The sequence below is a fragment of the Puma concolor genome, chromosome A1 (assembly GCF_028749965.1).
Source record: "Puma concolor isolate L17-30 chromosome A1, mPumCon1.1.hap2, whole genome shotgun sequence".
Lineage (NCBI taxonomy): Eukaryota > Metazoa > Chordata > Mammalia > Carnivora > Felidae > Puma > Puma concolor.
This window is the reverse complement of record NC_141667.1, coordinates 136501456-136519122: the sequence shown is the minus strand read 5'-3', so window position 1 is coordinate 136519122 and position 17667 is coordinate 136501456. Positions and strand designations below refer to the sequence as shown.

Sequence of the window (17667 nt, the reverse complement as noted above, 5' to 3'; positions counted from 1 at the left end):
TGGGAAGGCCCGGCCGGCGCTGGGCCCTGGGCCGCCCGGCGAGCAGTCCTCGGCGCCTCGCTCCACCGCCCTCAGTCCGTCCCCAGCCACGCCCAGCCCCGCGCGCCAAGCTGACGGTTGCCGGAGGCCCCGATTTTGAATTTACAGGCCCAGCCCCCGAACCCCGGAGCGCGCCGCCGGCTCCCCATTGGCCGGCGACGGTCACGTGGAGGTGCCGGCGCGCGCCGGCCATGTTGGAGAGTGCGGCGCCACTGCCCGCGCCACCTCCGCCCCCCGCCGCCCTCCTCCCTCCCCACCCCCCCCGCCCGCCGCTCCGCGCCGCCTGAGAGGAAACAAAGTGCTGCGGGCGGGAGACTCGGTGGCGGCGGCGGCGCGCGGACCCAGCTCGGCCCCTCCCGGTCACCCTCGCCCCAAATCTTCCGGAGTGTGTGTGTGAGTGTGTGTGCGTGTTTTCTTAAAAGGGCATTTTACGATTGATTGATTGGCAGTCTTCCCCCTTTGCCCTTTGTGCCGTAACCCGGCTCCTGCCAACCCAGGTGCTTCTCCCTTCCCACGCCGGCTTCTCCGCGGGCGCGGGTCGTCGGTTTGTGCCTTCGGATCATCGCTTCGCCCTCTGCAGCTCCCTACGCGTCCCGTGCTGCCCGCGGCTTCCCCGCTCTGCTCTGCCCGCCAGCCGCCCCGCCGCCCGCCATGGCGACCGCGACCCCCGTGCCGCCGCGGTCGGGTAGCCGCACCGGCGGCCCCGCTACGCCGCTGAGCCCCACGCGGCTGTCGCGGCTGCAGGAGAAGGAGGAGCTGCGCGAGCTCAACGACCGCCTGGCCGTGTACATCGACAAGGTGCGCAGCCTGGAGACAGAGAACAGCGCGCTGCAGCTGCAGGTGACGGAGCGTGAGGAGGTGCGCGGACGCGAGCTCACCGGCCTCAAGGCGCTCTACGAGACCGAGCTGGCGGACGCGCGACGCGCGCTCGACGACACGGCCCGCGAGCGCGCCAAGCTGCAGATCGAGCTGGGCAAGTTCAAAGCCGAGCACGACCAGCTGCTCCTCAAGTGAGTGCTCGTCTGGGGGCCGCACTAGCTCACGCGAGGGGCGGGGGGCGCAGCCCCAGGGCGGGAGGACCGGGGCCGAGTGCCCACGCCCTTTGGAAGGCGAAAGAATACAGTGTTTCTTAGCGGGGAGAGGGGTCGCGGAGGAGGGTTCGAGTTGTAGCGACGGTGTGACCGAGAGATGCACATTTCCGACTGCCCGCTCTTTAGCAGGGCCGGGTGGAGCGCGCACCTGAGGCCGCCAAGGTGGATTGGCCAGCTTCGGACCTCGAACCCCGAGATCCAGAAGGGTTCTCCGGCCGGGAATGCCCGGCGGGCCCCAGGTGTGGGGAGGTGGCGTCTGGGCGCGCGCTCCAATGCGCGTTCCTGTTTCCGGCCGGGCCAGAGACAAAGCGGCTGGTGGGTTTGCGGCGCAGGGATGGCCGGCCGGGAAGATGGGCTGCCCGCCTCAAGAATGAATGAGCTGTGCGCGGGCGGAGAGAGGAAGGGGAGGGACCTGCCTCCAGCGTCCCCGTCTCCCGGGGGTGGGTCCCGCTTTGGCGCGCTCAATCTGGGCCCTGTGACATTTTGCAATCGTTCTACGCCTGTCTTGGGCGGGGTCTGAACTGAGCGCCTCTGCCGGCCCAGGCCGAGTTGGGGTTTTAAGCTCTTTAGCTTTCTCTAGGGAAAGGTGCCGTTTCTAAGAAGATAGTCGCGGGTCCCCTTGGGTGCTGAAAGCTGGGGTTTTGGATGGCGTGGCCACCGTTCTCTGATTCGTGGACCACATTACTCACCGCCCCCCCCCCCCCCCCGGCAGCAGTCTCCTTCCCCGAGCTTTTGCACCCCCTTAATGTAGTCAGTTGGTCTTTCTGGTAATGGAAAGACCTTTTCAGCGCCCGCGTCTGTCATTGTAATTAATGACAGGCCAGGGCAGGTGTAAGGGTTGTTGTGTAAACGTGAAGTGCTGTGGCGAGTTTGTAATTATTCCACCTAAGGAGGTCTGAGTTTTCAGACCAGGGCACTAGGATAAACTAGCAAGCCTTTGCTGAGCCTACCTTGACTTTCTGGTGAGCAAAAGGGCATACTTGTAATCAATCAGTAGGCAACTAGGGTTGATGTCATGCTTTAGATATTTGCTAAATTTGCTTCCAGAACTCGGTCTCCATCCTCCATTGTTCATTGAAATTTCTGGAGATGCTTGACTCCGACTTTGACTCTGTTTGCCCGTGAATGTCTTTCTGTCTGTGTGAATGCTCCTGTCTCTCTCTCTGATTTTGTATGCGTGAATCTACCCCTCCCCCTTATTAATATTTGAGAAATGGTTCATAAAAAGTGTGTGCACTTGATAAAAAAAATGGGCTGACTTCTGGTGAAAGACTGTTGACAATCTATTGTCTGTTTCCAGGAGGCAGTCGTGTTTAGCTCTTTTTGTGTTTATTTATTTGGGTGTTTAGTTTCGAAACTCAATAATAAGCTTATTTTTCTGTTTCTTGGATTTACCAACCTTTGGAGGCATCTTTTGAAATGGGTCATTGCACTCATATTACTGTCTAATTTTTGTTACTGAATTTCTTCAAATCCTAGATGCCGACTTGCTATGAAATGCACCACTAAGAAAAAAATGTCAGGACCAGCTATGTAGGATCCATTCTGTTGGGCCCATATTTGTTTCAGAGATGTTAAAATGTGACAGATTAAGCATCTGTTATGTGCCAGTCACTGTTGTATGTTGAGAGACTACAGAGATTGTTTTAAAGAAATAAATTATTGCCCTTGTGTTGCTGAATTGAGTACTGTAGGGGAGATACCTAACAAGCACATAAAGGTCCTATTTCATCTAATCTGAGGCATTTCGATGTTGATGCTTTTGTAATCTTTTCAGAAGTTAACTACGGAAGGTTTTTAATACAGTAACAAGACTGCCACCTGGCTGACTGTAGTTTTAAAAAGCTGCCTATGGAGGGGGAGGGGGAAATAGAGGAAGCCAGTCAAAAGATACATACAGTTACAAAATAAAGTAGTAGGAATGTCATGTATAACAGGATGTCTATAGGTCATCATGTGATATATAGGAAAGTTAAGAGGTAAAATCCTAACAGTTCTCATCACAAGGAGAAATTTTTTTCCTTTTTTCTTTTTGTATCTATGTGAGAAGATGTATGTTAACTGAACCTATTGTGTTAATCATTTCTCAGTATATGTAAATCAAACAGTTTGCTGTACACCATGAGCTTACACAGTGATGTGTGTCATTTGTCAATTAAAGTGTAAAAACATGCGGGGCACCTGGGTGGCTCAGTCGGTTAAGCATCCAACTTTGGCTCAGGTCGTGCTCTCACGGTTCATGGGTTTGAGCCCCATGTTGGGCTCTGTGCTGACAGCTGAGAGCCTGGAGCCTGGTTCAGATTCTGTCTCCCTCTCTCTGCCCCTCCCCCACTTGTGTTCTGTCTCTCAAAAATAAATAAACATTAAAAAAAGTGGAAAAAATGCTGTGTGTGGATTGTAAGATGCATACTAGTTTTAGCAAGATTAAAAAGTAAAATATACATGTATTACAATCAGTAAAATAATGTATGTGATATAATTTTACGTAATAACAGGTGCCAGGGTAATAAAGATAAAATAGGGTGAAGGGATGGTGTGGTTAAGGAATTTTGCTCCTAAATGGGCTTTCATTTTTCTTGTTGACTAAAGAAGTCTTTCTGAAAATATGTAATCTTAATATCTATTACATGAGTATTATTTTTTCCCTGAAGCTTTCTGTGCTTAAGATGTGCTGTGTGTAGGGGCGCCTGGGTGGTTCAGTCGGTTGAGTGACCAACTTGGCTCAGGTCATGATCTCGAGGTCTGTGAGTTCGAGCCCCGCGTCACGCTCTGTGCTGACAGCTCAGAGCCCAGAGCCTGCTTCGGATTCTGTGTCTTCCTCTCTCTCTGCCCCTCCCCCGCTCATGCTCTGTCAAAAATAAAAAAACTTTAAAAAAAAATTTTTTTTTCTTTTTTTTCAACGTTTTTTTTTTTTTTTATTTTATTTTTGGGACAGAGAGAGACAGAGCATGAACGGGGGAGGGGCAAAGAGAGAGGGAGACACAGAATCGGAAACAGGCTCCAGGCTCTGAGCCATCAGCCCAGAGCCCGACGCGGGGCTCGAACTCACGGAGCGCGAGATCGTGACCTGGCTGAAGTCGGACGCTTAACCGACTGCGCCACCCAGGCGCCCCCTTAAAAAAAAATTTTTTTTAAAAAAAACGTGCTGTGTGTAGCTGACATCCTAGGAATTGACCTGATTTCGACGCACTGTCCTAGATCACATACTTTTCTTTTCTTGGTTTCTTCCCTCATTTTGTTGGAGAACATCCTTAAGCAACTGACTCAGAAAAGATGGCAGGATGTAAACTTCCTTTTTTTTTTTTTTTTTTTAATTTATTGGTAGAAAGAGAGTACAAACAGGGAAGGGGCAGAGTGAGAAGGAGAATCCCAAGCAGACTCTTTGTTGTCAGCACCCTGAGTGGGACTCTCTCTCAGGAACTGTGAGATCATGACTTGAACCTGAATCAAGAGTTGGTCGCTTAATCACCGAGCCCCCGCAAGTTCCCCAGGATTTAAACTTTCTGAGTCCCATGTGTCTGAAAATAACTTTGTTTTGTCATGCTTGGTTAGTAGTTGGGTTAGGTATAGAATATTGGTTCTAACCTTTTTCCTCAGAACTTGGGAATTACGATATTGCTCCCTTGTCTTCTAGTGGCCTGTGTTGTAATATCTGTCTGATGTCAGTCACAGTTATTTTCTTTTGGTAATTGCTTTTGGTTTTCTTCTTTGGAAGCTTTGGAGTTTTCTTTTATCCTGATTTTTTGAAATTGGATGGCAATGAGTCTAGGAAAGGATATTTCTGTTATGCATCCCACCTGTTACAAGTGGTTTCTTTCTATTTAAAGTCTTGAACTTTATTTAGCTCTGGGAAATTTATTTTATTCCAAATCTTTCTGTTCCTTGTTTTCTTTCTTTTTTTCTGGTTGGGATGTTAACCACTTTTGTCTCTTGTCTCTTTTTTTTCTTTTTCCATTCTGGGAAATTACTTTGATTCTTCTCTAGTTGAGTAGTGACTTTTTATTTAATTACTTAATTTATTTTTCAGTAGTGACATTTTAAAGACTGAGGTCATGCTTTTAATTCCAAGAAATTTTTTTGTACAGATATTTCTCTTTTATTCAATTTGTTTCTATTTTATTTATTTTTTAATTTTTTTTTAACATTTATTTTTTTTGAGAGAGAGACAGAGTGTGAGCAGGGGAGGGGCAGAGAGAGACAAGGAGACACAGAATCTGAGCAGGTTCCAGGCTCTGAGCTCTCAGCTCAGAGCCCAATGCGGGGCTCAAACTCAAAAGCTGTGAGATCATGACCCGAACCGGAGTCAGATGCTTAACTGACTGAGCCACCCAGGCGCCCCAATTTGTTTGTTTTAAGGATGTATTATTTTCTTTAATCTGTCTGAAGGTAATATTTAGGATTTTCTTTTTAAAATACTTTTCACTGGATGATCTCTTTTTTCCTCCCTGTTCATTTGTTCTTTTTGTTTGGATTGGATTTTTTCTTGCAAGTGATTTTTGTCACATGTGTGATCCTTCTCGCTTGTCAACATTTACAAATGAATTGGTTGAGCATTAGTGCTTTAGTTGTTTAGGTAGCTCCTTCCCTGGCTTTTCTAATGGAAGAACACATTAGGACCTCTTTATATCTCATTGGGATGTGCTGTGGACTAACTGGTCGGAAAGCCTGCAGTTAGGCTAAGGGATGCTGAGGAGAATCAGATATAAAGCTGTTTCATGAGTTCATGCCCCCATTTTAAGTCTCCCTCACTTTCCCCTGTAGTCCTTATGTGCATATTTTGTGATATGTACTTTTATCTGCTTTTCATCGTTTTTTAGAAGTTCATTGGAATGTTTAATGATCCTTCTCCCATTCTCTTTGGTGCGACAGGTTTATTTATTTATTTATTTATTTTATTTTTAAAAAAAATTTTTTTTTTCAACGTTTATTTATTTTTGGGACAGGGAGAGACAGAGCATGAACGGGGGAGGGTCAGAGAGAGAGGGAGACAGAGAATCGGAAACAGGCTCCAGGCTCTGAGCCATCAGCCCAGAGCCTGACGCGGGGCTCAAACTCACGGACCGCAAGATCGTGACCTGGCTGAAGTCGGACGCTTAACCGACTGCGCCACCCAGGCGCCCCTATTTATTTTTTTAAAATGTTGATATATTTTTGAGAGAGAGTTAGAGGGGGCACAAGCGCGGGGGAGGGGCAGAGAGAAGGGAAGACAGAGGATCTGAAGTGGGCTGGTTGTGAGCTGACAGCAGAGAGCTGAGTGAGTCTTTAACTCATAAACTGTGAGATCAGGAACTGAACTGGAGTTGGATGCTTAACCGACTGAGCCACCCAGGCGCCCCGATACAAATTTATTTTATGTGGCATATTTAACTGCCTTTTAGGTCTAGTGGGTAGACTAATGCTGCCTGTATGTAGTAATTCTTGGAAATCTTGGGAATAATTTAATTTTGAGCAATAGTTGCAGTATAATTTGTAAGATGTAAAGCAAGAAGTTGTTTTTGTCTATTTGGGTCCATTTAGCTCTTTTATTTAAGAATAATTCTCTGTTTTTAATTTTTTATTCAGAGTTAAGAGTCTTTGTAAGTTAGTATATCATGTAAGTGGATTTAAAAAATCATAGATTCCGAAATTACTTATACCCTTTTTGCTTCCTCAGTACACAATGTACCTAAAGACAGAATAATTCTTGGAGATGCTTGGTCCTGCTGGAGAGAATTTGACATCCGCTTCCATCCATGTGGTCTCTCACAGGAACACATCTCAGATTTAAGATACAGCTACTCTGATTCAGTCCAAACCTAATTATATGTCATTGGAAGCTGTTTTGGTGAACAGTTTCCAAGAATGATGATGAGTGCCATCAGTCAACACTTGAAACAAAAAAGTAAAGGAAGATTGACATTGCAGAATTTCAGTGTTAACTCATTATACAGGAAAGGTAGATAGATGTAACAGAAAAGTAAGTTTGTTGGTCAATTGTTCAATAACTAATTTTATGGATGCATACTTTTTTTTTTTCATTTGCTGATACAGGTCCACAGTTTTTTATGTAAAATCCTTAAGGCCAGGTGTGTTATAGAAGTAAAAACAATTTCAATTTTAAGGTAATATGCGTGTACCATATAGAATACCCCCAGTGGGGTCTGGGGTGGCACTCCATTGTGAAACATGTTTCTGCAAGGAAAGATATTAATAGTTATAGTCAGTGGAGAAAGACAACTAAAAATAGCCTCATATCCATTTAGGTCAGGTTTTGCCACCAAATGAATTAATGAAAATTTTAGGTTTTAGAAACTCTGGAAGTGCATGTAAGAGAGTATGGATTTGTGTTTTTAAATTAACCGCTTCAAAAAAATAAAAAAAAATTTTTTTAATGTTTTTATTTATTTTTGAAGGAGAGAGGGAGACAGACCATGAGTGGGGGAGGAGCAGAGAGTGGGAGACGCAGAATCCGAAGCAGGCTCCAAGCTCTGAGCTGTCAGCACAGAGCCTGATGCGGGGCTCGAACCCACAAACCGTGAGATCCTGACCTGAGCCGAAGTTGGACGCTTAACCAACTGAGCCACCCAGGCACCCCCCAATTTTTTTTTAATGTTTATTTATTTTTGAGAGAGAGATAGAGTGCGAGTGGGGGAGGGGCAGAGAGAGAGGGAGACACAGAATCTGAAGCAGGATCCAGGCTCTAAGCTGTCAGCACAGAGCCTGATGCGGGGCTCGAACTCACGGACTGTGAGATCATGACCTGAGCCGAAGTCGGAGGCTCAACCGACTGAGCCACCCAGGCGCCCCTAGTAAGGAAACTTCTAATGGGAAATTTGGATTTGCGTGTGTGTAATTAAAAAATGCATACAGGTACTTATGCGCTACTAACAAGTATGTTGGGACACTGTCAACCACAATAGCATGAGGTTGGGTAGTATTGAGCAAGGGTACTTCGCAAAGTTGCAACTTCTTAGTTTTTTGTGGCTTGGGTACTGGAATTCTTTGAGCCTGTGTTTCCTCATCTGTATAATTGAGATAAGGAGTAAGTAGTAGTGTTGTGAATCTCAGCAAGAATTAAGACACTTATATCATTTTTTAGCCTCTTATTTACTTGTGTCATAATAATGGATGAATTTTTATCCAGTAATAGTTGGATAAAATATTGCTGATAATTTACCAAGGAAAGTTGCTAAAATTTTAGCACTTTTGAAGAGTACTGAAATGCAAATATGATAAAATAATTTTTCCTGTTACTTTCCTAGTGGTGAAAGGGGTTGGGATTTACTATAAATTTGGACTTAGTGCATATATATACTTTGTTGGCTTTCTACCTATTTTAGTCACAGAATGACATTTAGGGAAGGTGCACAGACTAAACAGCATCAGCAGGGTTGTTCTAACATTCGTATTCAGTTTTCAAACTTAAAATAATAAATGCTAACCTGCTTTAGGGAATTTTCTTTGGACATAGGATGATTTAAAAACAAAAACCTTCATCACATGTATTGCCTCGTCTTTCGGTTATGTCCTCATTTTGCTCTGGTAGAAGCAAGTTGATGGCAACACCCCGGCCTTAATATAAGAGCTATAAAACTGCATGCTAAACTTAATTTTCAGGGAAATACTTGGAAGGACGAAACCGCTAGAATTGGTGTCAAAATCTAGGAAGCAGATCCTAGGTAATTAAATTGTCATAACACTTCCTTCTTATGCTTTCAAAGGATGTCTGGTAGAGCAGGATATCTTTTAGAGTTGTTGGAATTTAATCCTTAGGTTTAATCCTATAAATTAGGTAGTCTTTTAGTGTACCCAGATTCAAGAAAGTAAACACAGGATGAAAGATAAAGCAGTAAAAAAATATGCTGTTGATTTTTTTTTTTTTTAATTTTAATGTTTATTTTTGAAGACAGACAGAACGTGAGTGGGAGAGGGGCAGAGAGAGAGGGAGGGAGACACAGAATCTGAAAAGGCTCCAGGCTCTGAGCTGTCAACACAGAGCCCGATCCCGGGCTCGAACCCATGATCTGTGAGATCATGACATTGGTGAAGTTGTTTGCCCAACCGACTGAGCCACCCAGGTGCCCCGATTCTTCCCACCCACCCCCCCCCCCCTCCTGCCAGCACAATCTATTAATGTTTGTCCTTTAATTTGTTCAGATGACATCACCTCGGGTATGTCTGAGTTAGAGATCTTCAGAATTTTATATCTTCAGTGTAGGTCTGTTCCATGCACAAATAGTGAGATTGAGGCTGAGGCATTACTTGAGTGATGGGAGCTTAACTGAAGTTCCCAATTATTATTGGGGTCTAAGGAAGTTTCCTAATCAGGGTTTTTAACTTCTTTTTTTCACTGTACTTCTGTGATAAGGGATTGTGTGTTGGCTGTTATATTTCGGGAATTAAAAAAAAAAAGCTTTCTTATTACACAAAAATTATGTTTGTTATGGGAAATTAAAAAATACAGGTAAATACCAAGAAGAAAGTAAAAATCATCCTTAGTTCCGTAAAAAAGAACTCTGAAGTTTTCCTGTTAATAAGCATATTGTTAACAAAAAATGATTCCTGTTAAATACTGATATGTAACCTTTTTTCATGCAGCACTGTTTTGTGATTATCTTCTCACATCAGCTAATGTACTATACTATCATTTAACACATTTTAAAGCTACACTGATAACTTTTATTGGTCACTTAGCTTGCTGTGACCAAGCATGTGTATTTCTCAGTGACTGTATGTCCCCAGTTTCTCCGAGATGGTTAGAGGGCCATGTTTATCTTCTCTTGCTGACAGTTAACAGGTTTTTTCCTCTGGTTAACTTAATGGTTAAATGTTAACTAATTGACTGGTTAAATGTTAACCACTGGATGAAGAAATGACAATTTTGCCAATTTTTGATGCTACCAGCAACAGATGAGTGTCTGAGGAATTTATTTAAATTTTGGAATCTTTCTAATTCTTGATCATTTTTATATTGTTAGGGTCATATTGCTGGTATAAAGGCATAAAATGATTGAAACTTAGGTTATAATCTTAGGTTTCTGCTGATATTTTTGGTGTATGACTAGATGATAAATGACGTTTTCCTTAGCTAATCTTTTTAGTTGGTCCTTTTTAAATATAATTTTTTGCCTTCACTGCATCTACATTTATTTTTTTTTTTTTTTTTTTTTTTTAAATTTTTTTTTTTTTTCAATGTTTATTTATTTTTGGGACAGAGAGAGACAGGGCATGAACGGGGGAGGGACAGAGAGAGAGGGAGACACAGAATCGGAAACAGGCTCCAGGCTCTGAGCCATCAGCCCAGAGCCCGACGCGGGGCTCGAACTCACGGACCGCGAGATCGTGACCTGGCTGAAGTCGGACGCTTAACCGACTGCGCCACCCAGGCGCCCCGACATCTACATTTATTAATCACAGATCAAATCAGAGCCCTTTTGGTGCTGGAAGGGGTCTTGGATCATGCAGTCTAACCAACTTGATTTGTGGATGCAGAAACTGAGAGCTAGATTAAAGTACTTATCAAAGATACAGGACAGAAGGTGCTAAGATTCATTTCGCGCTTAACATGTTTGCCACGCACTTTGCTAGATGCACTGTCTTTTAAGCCGTGTGATAACCCTGTTTGATGAGTGAGGATACTTCAGGCTAAGAGAATTTAGCAGATTAGTGGTAGAGCTAGACTAGGTCTGAGCTCTGTGTTACAGCGTTGTCAGAGAGTTTTTACATGGATCATTTATTTATTCATTTTTAAATAAGCTCTTTGGCCAACGTTGGGCTTGAACTCAACTCCAAGATAGAGTTGCATGCTCTACTGTCTGAGCCAGCCAGCCTCCCACCCACCCACCCCCATGTCATTTCTTGTAATCCTTACATCATTGCTGTTTTGCAGGTGTGATTTTGGTTTCTCTGCCTGAAGCAGGCTCACCATGCACTATCATTGACTTGGGACTTGAAATCTTACATAGGACGGCTGATTTTCAGGTCCATTTGGTTGTTACTTTTGCAGATGGTACTGGATGTGTGTTTTTCACAGTGATAGTTCATAGCTCCCTGGAGGTGATTGTGGATTTGTCAGGAGGGTGCAGTAATGGAAGCAGCTGTTGGAAATACTGAGGGCTTCTTTCGCTCATGAGGAAAGGGTGAAGATGAATTACTGAAAAAGACTTCTTTTATCTTCCTTCTTAGAAAACTACTTTCCTACTTTACTCTATGCCTTAATAATAATTTTAAGAGGAATTAAAATCTCTTAAGTCTTTAATACTCATGAGAGAAATATTGTTTTTTTTGAATTATTTTTTTGAGAAATGTTCTTTTCATTTTTTATTCACACATTTGTGGAAATAATACTATATGCCAGGCCTTGAACCAGATGCCGCGTATTAGATGGGACGCTCAGTTCTTGTTACCAAGTTGTTGACAGTCTCATGGGCAAAGCAGAAAACAAACACTATGCTATTGTGAACTGTTAATGTGGTACATTAATACAGTGTAATAAGTATTATGATAGCAGTATCTACATGGTGCTGTGGAAGAAAAGACTAAGGCAGACAGGAGCCTTCTGAAGTTTTGAAAGACATCGCCACGGAACTGGGCTGAGTGTTGGGAGGTAAGTAACTAGGAGTTGGCTGGAAAGCATTAGGAGAGGGTGGTTACCCAAATGGCAGTTAGTTTCCTCTAACTAGACCTGCACGCGTGCGTGTGTGCGTGTGTGTGTGTGTACATACCTACACATGCACGTATGTGGTAGAGGGCGGTTGGATTTTAGGAAATGAGCCTCAAGAATTTCAGGTAGAAAAGTGACATGAACAGAAGAATGGTCTGGCCATTCTATGGAGGAAACAAAGAGTACAGATAAAACCCAGGTAAGAACACTTGAGGCGGGCCCTGAGCTCAGGTAGGCAGTGGGAAAGGATAGAAAGTGGATTTAAGAGATACTAAGCATGGGAGAGTCAGGAGAAGAGTTGAGGGTGACCCTGCTTCCATGCATGGGTGCCTGGGGGAAGTGTTGCTTTTAGACCTTGATGGATAGGGGACTGGTTTAGAGAACCTACTCAAGGTTAGTGTGAATTAGTGGTGTTTGTTGGACTTCTAGGTGGAGATGTCACATGGCAATCTAGAGTACTTGCCTGGAGCTCTATGGAGAGACTTTGAATGGAGATACAGTTGCAGGAGCAGGGCTGATATTTGGGGATAAAGACAAAAGAGAGGAGGGGCAAAGATGTGGAAAACATCTTCATATGAGGACTGGGTAGAAAAAGGAAAAGTGGAGATGGTAAGCAATAGCCAGAGAAGCAGGACAAGAGTTGAGTCATGGGACAGAGATTTATAAAGCAATGCTAGGACAGTTTTGGTTAGATAAGTCCTAAAAGTTATTTATTACATTTGGTGGCTGGCAGATTATTGTTGATTGTGAGGAGTGCGTAATGCTAGTAACTTTGGCAGTGGGATCAAAGCCATGGGCTATAATGAAGGAAGGAGTGGGAAGAAAGATTGTGAGATTACTTGTATAAGAATGTTGGCTGTGAAGAGAAGACATTTTTAAAGTTTTATTTAAAGTAGATTCTCAGGGCACCTGGGTGGCTCAGTTGGTTAAGCGTCTACCTTCAGCTCAGGTCATGATCTCATGGTTCATGAGTTCAAGTCTCGCGTCGGGCTCTGTGCTGACAGCTCAGAGCCCGGAGCCTGCTTCATATTCTTGTGTCTGCCCCTCTCTTGCTTGCACGTGCTCTCAGAAATAAAATAATAAAAACATCAAAAAAAAGAAAAAAATAGATTCTCATTTCAATTTTGTATCACAAAACATTGGATAGGAGACCAGAACACTTACCCTCTAAGATAATGCACTTAACCCACTTTGCCTAAAACACTTTAGTAACCTCTAGGATAAAGACTAAGACCCTCAGTATTGCCTAATTGCAGGGTGACCATATAATTTAGCATCCAAACAGGGATGCTTTTGTGTGTGAAAGAGGGAGGTATAAATTATGCTGGGACAACTGGCATGAATGGAACTTGCCCTTTGCAAACTGGGACAAGATGGTCATCCTACCTCAGACTTCTTCTCTGCACGAGCTGGCTGCTTTCTGATTCCACCTGTATCTCCCACCATACTTGGTCTTGCTCTCTCTCCTCACTCTGAAGTCCTTTATTCAACCTTGTTTACTACGCTCCCTGTTAATAGGTCCTTTGCAAAAGTGATTTCCTTGTCTGGACTTCTCTTGTCCTTGGGTTAACGTCTCATCTCTCTGATGTCCACTGCATCCATTTTTTAGGGAAGTCCTTCCTGACTATCAGATGTTTTCAATTTGAGTCTTGGGAAAAAAAAAAAAAAAAAAAACAAAGCAAAAAACAACCCAGGACTATACAGCAGTGTGTATGTGCGTATATAATTTAAGGACTCCAAGGATTCTCCCAAGGCTTCTCATAAAAAGAAATTACCTTCAACTATTTTCACTGCTCATTTGGAATTTTTACCTAAATGACATTATTGACTTTGTGCTTTGAAAGATGGGGAATTGAGTTCTTCATTGTGTTCTCCATAACATATTTTCTTCCTGTGACTGGCCTCGTACGTTATATTTTGGACCGGTTTAGATCAGTTTTTTGGTATTTAAAGTATTAATTTAGTGTGGTGCTACAGATGCTTCTTTAACACCAATTAGCTCATATTTGGCTTTTAAATCGAGAAATGATATTACTGTAATTGGAGGTTGTATTGCTTTATATGTGACTTTTCCTAGTAAAGGAACCAGAAGGTCAAGAGTAGAATTTAGAGGTAGAGAAAGCCTTCAGTTGCACTTTCAGCTGTGTGTTATTTTAGTTTTATTATTTTTTAATCGAAGTGTAGTTGACACACTGTTACATTAGGTTCAGGTATACAACATAGTGATTCCATACTTGTATACTTACCCTGTGCTCACCACAAGTGTAGCTGCTGTCTGTTAAGGTATGACTCTACTTGAATACCATTGTACAACTCTGTTACAATACCAGTGACTGTATTCCCTGTACTGTGCCTTTATCCTTGTGACTTACTCATTAGGTAACTGGAAGCCTGTATTTTCCTCTCCCCTTCAGCTATTTTGCCCACGCCCCTCCCCTCTGGCAACCATCTGTTTGTTCTCTGCATTTATGAGTCTGTTTCTGCTTTTCACCTTTTTTTGAAGAAGATTAAACATGAGTGCTGCTCCCAGGATTCCCTCTCCCAAACAGGTACATTCCCTTTGGTATGTTCAGAGCTCTACTTCTTTCTGTCTCGTCTCAATTCCCGCAAGCCTGCATGACCACTCTTGTGCATTTATAAGTATCTCTTGAGGTAGTTATAGCCACACAACTCTCTGCCTGGGTTGTCCAAGTCATTTCCTGAGGTACTAGTTTTATATTATTATTGCTAGTGCTCTTGTTACAAAACTGCTTAGGTTTTGAGAGGATTGTTCCAACTTTATGTTTCCATTTGATCTGTTAGTGGAAGGGTTTTCAGGAACACATATGTTGTGTTATGGCAGAAATGCCTGGACGTACTATGGACATAATCTCCCACAGAACTGAGTAGTCATTAGTTTTTCTTCCCTATACCATCTTTTGTTTACTTACGGAAATGGCATTTTTTCCCACTTAGTTTTATCTATTTATATAGAAAGACTTGATACTAACTCTTAAAACATCAAGTCATTTGGAATCATGAGTTTTTTTTTTTTAATTTTCTTTTAACGTTTATTTATTTTTGAGACAGAGAGAGACAGAGCATGAACGGGGGAGGGGCAGAGAGAGAGGGAGACACAGAATCTGAAACCAGCTCCAGGCTCTGAGCCGTCAGCCCAGAGCCCGACGCGGGGCTCGAACTCACGGACCGCGAGATCGTGACCTGAGTTGAAGTTGGCCGCTTAACCGACTGAGCCACCCAGGCGCCCCGAGTTTTTTTTTTTTTTTTAATTAGCTTTATGTTATTGAAGAAATAACGTTTGGAGGCTTATGCTCTTCTCTATGGCTAGTTATGTCACATCAGCATGGATAGTTTGGCTATAGAATTCTAAGTTGTAAAGCATATTTCCTAGGATTTTGAAGTCATGCTTTATAGTTTGCTTTTGTTGTTGCTAAGAAGCACTATGAGTGAAAAATTTAAAAGCCTATAGTATCCTTTTTTGGTCCAGTTCTGAAGTTTCTTAAGAATGTCCCTTGGTGTGGATCTCTTTTCCTTCCATTGTGCTGGTCATGTGGTGATAGTTTTTCAGTCTGGAAATTCATGTCTTTCAGTCCTTGGCAACTTTAAAAAATTATTTGAGGTGACGAGTGGCTCTGTTGGTTGACATCTGACCTTTAATCTCGGCTCAGGTCATGATCTCATGGTTTCTAAGATTGAGCCCCACATGGGCCTCTGGCACTAACAATGCGGAGCCTGCTTGGGATTCTCTCTCTCTCTCTCTCTCTCTCTCTCTCTCTCAAAATAAATATATAAACAACACATTCTTTTATTCATGGTTTTCTCCTATTTTATACTTTCTGAGACTCATGTGATTCAGATGTTGGACTTCTTAAATTTTTAGTTTTCTCATTTAAAACTTTTTTTTCTCTGGTAGATATTCTCCATTTTACCTTCCAGTTTTTGCTGTCCTGTTTTAAATTTCTAATAGCTTCTTTTTACTGTCTCGATGTTTCCTTATAGTATCTTGATCTTGTTTACATTTCGTAGGTGCAGTACTTCCTCTTACCTTTTAAGAAGTCTCTTTTCCTTCACAGTTTTTGTTTGCTCCAAGTTAATTTCTTTTTCTGTTTATTTAGGTCTTTGTGTCTCACTGCAGGAAATGGAATCCACTAGATATTTTAAGCAGAAAAGAAAACTATATGGGATGCAGGTGGTTAGAAAAAATTATTAAAGGCGTTAGAGAGCTAGAATGATGGCTAGAACACTGTAGATTCTGGGAGCTTTTATGTCTCAGGCACCATTGAAGCCACTGAATTAAAAAAAACCAAAAAACAGTTTATAGCTACAGTTCAGGACCAGGAGGCTGCCACTGCTGTTGCTGCAAACCTGCCCCATGACACCTAGCAAACTGGAGATGGACATTGGGACACTGTTTTGGAAAAACTTCAGACCAGAAAAACGTCACATACCAATGTCTCTTACGAATATAGGTGCAAAAATTCCTGACCAAATACTAGCAAACCAAACCTACCAACATGTAAAAGGACTATATACTATCTCCATGTGGATTTTTTTACTTTTTTGTTTTGTTTTGTTTTGTTTTGTTTTGTTTTGTTTTGTTTTGTTTTAATTTTTTTTTCAATGTTTGTTTATTTTTGGGACAGAGAGAGACAGAGCATGAACGGGGGAGGGGCAGAGAGAGAGGGAGACACAGAATCGGAAACAGGCTCCAGGCTCTGAGCCATCAGCCCAGAGCCCGACGTGGGGCTCGAACTCACGGACCGCGAGATCGTGACCTGGCTGAAGTCGGACGCTTAACCGACTGCGCCACCCAGGCGCCCCCTGTTTTGTTTTTTAAAGTAGGCTCCATGCCCAGCGTGGGCCCCAATGCAGGGCTTGAACTCCCAACCCTGAGATCAAGACCTGACCTGGTGCTTAGGTACCCTGACCCCACCCGGGTCCCCTGATCACGTGGGTTTTATATTGGGAATGCAAGGTTGGTTCAGTCTGTGAAAGTCTATAATGTAATAAACCATATTAATAGAATGAAGGGCAAAAACCCTCTCACTAGATGCATAAGAAATATTTGACAAAGTACACTGTTCTTTCATTGTAAAAATATTCGAATGAGGAATAAAAGGGAGCTTCTTAACCTGATGAAGGTATCTATGAAAAATTTACGGCTAATATCCTGGATGGTCAAGACTGGCTGCTTTCTTCCTAAGACCAGGAACAGGACAAGGTCGCCCACTGTCACTACTTGTTAACATTATCAGTGTACCGGGTGTTCTAGCCAGGGCGATTAGGCAAGAAAAAGAAGTAAAAGGCATCCACATTAGGAACGGAGTGGTAAAACTGTTTCTATTTGCAGGTGCCATGCTTTCATAGGCGATCCTAAGGAATTTAATAAAAAAAAAAAAAACAAAAGCAAAACTCTTGAGAGCTAGTAAGTTCAACAAAGTTTACGACATGGGAGCAATATACAGAACTCAAGTATATTTCTGTACATTAGCCATGAAGAATGAGCAGTCTAAAAATGAAGGTAAGAAAACTCCATTTTTAGCAGCATCAGAGGGAATGAATTACATAGGAATAAATTGAACAGAAGTATAAGACTTGTACACTGAAAACTATAAATGAAAGACCTACATAAATGGAAAGATATCCCATGTTTATGGATTGGAAGATGTTAAGGTGCCATTTCTCCTCAAATTGACCTGCAGATTCAGTGCAATCTCTATCAAAGTCACAGCTGCCTTTTTGCAGACGTTGACAAGTTAAGCCTAAAATTCATACAGAAATTTGTGGTACCCAGAGTAGCCAAAACAATCTTGCCAAAAAACAAAATTGGAGGATTTAGTTTCTGATTTTAAATTTCACTCCAAAGCTCCATTAATGTGTGTGTTATTGACATAA

The 17667-nt window shown here is 42.7% G+C and overlaps 1 protein-coding gene across 1 annotated transcript in view; it reads left to right on the top strand.

The window, feature by feature from the left end:
- Positions 1 to 299: 299 nt before the first annotated feature.
- The window catches only part of LMNB1 (lamin B1), a 57231-nt gene continuing 39863 nt past the window's right edge, over positions 300 to 17667 (top strand). The window contains exon 1 of the mRNA XM_086705135.1: positions 300 to 1049. Coding sequence (XP_086561261.1) covers positions 691 to 1049 — 359 coding nt within the window. The 5' untranslated portion in view covers positions 300 to 690. The remainder of the gene's footprint in view (positions 1050 to 17667) is intronic.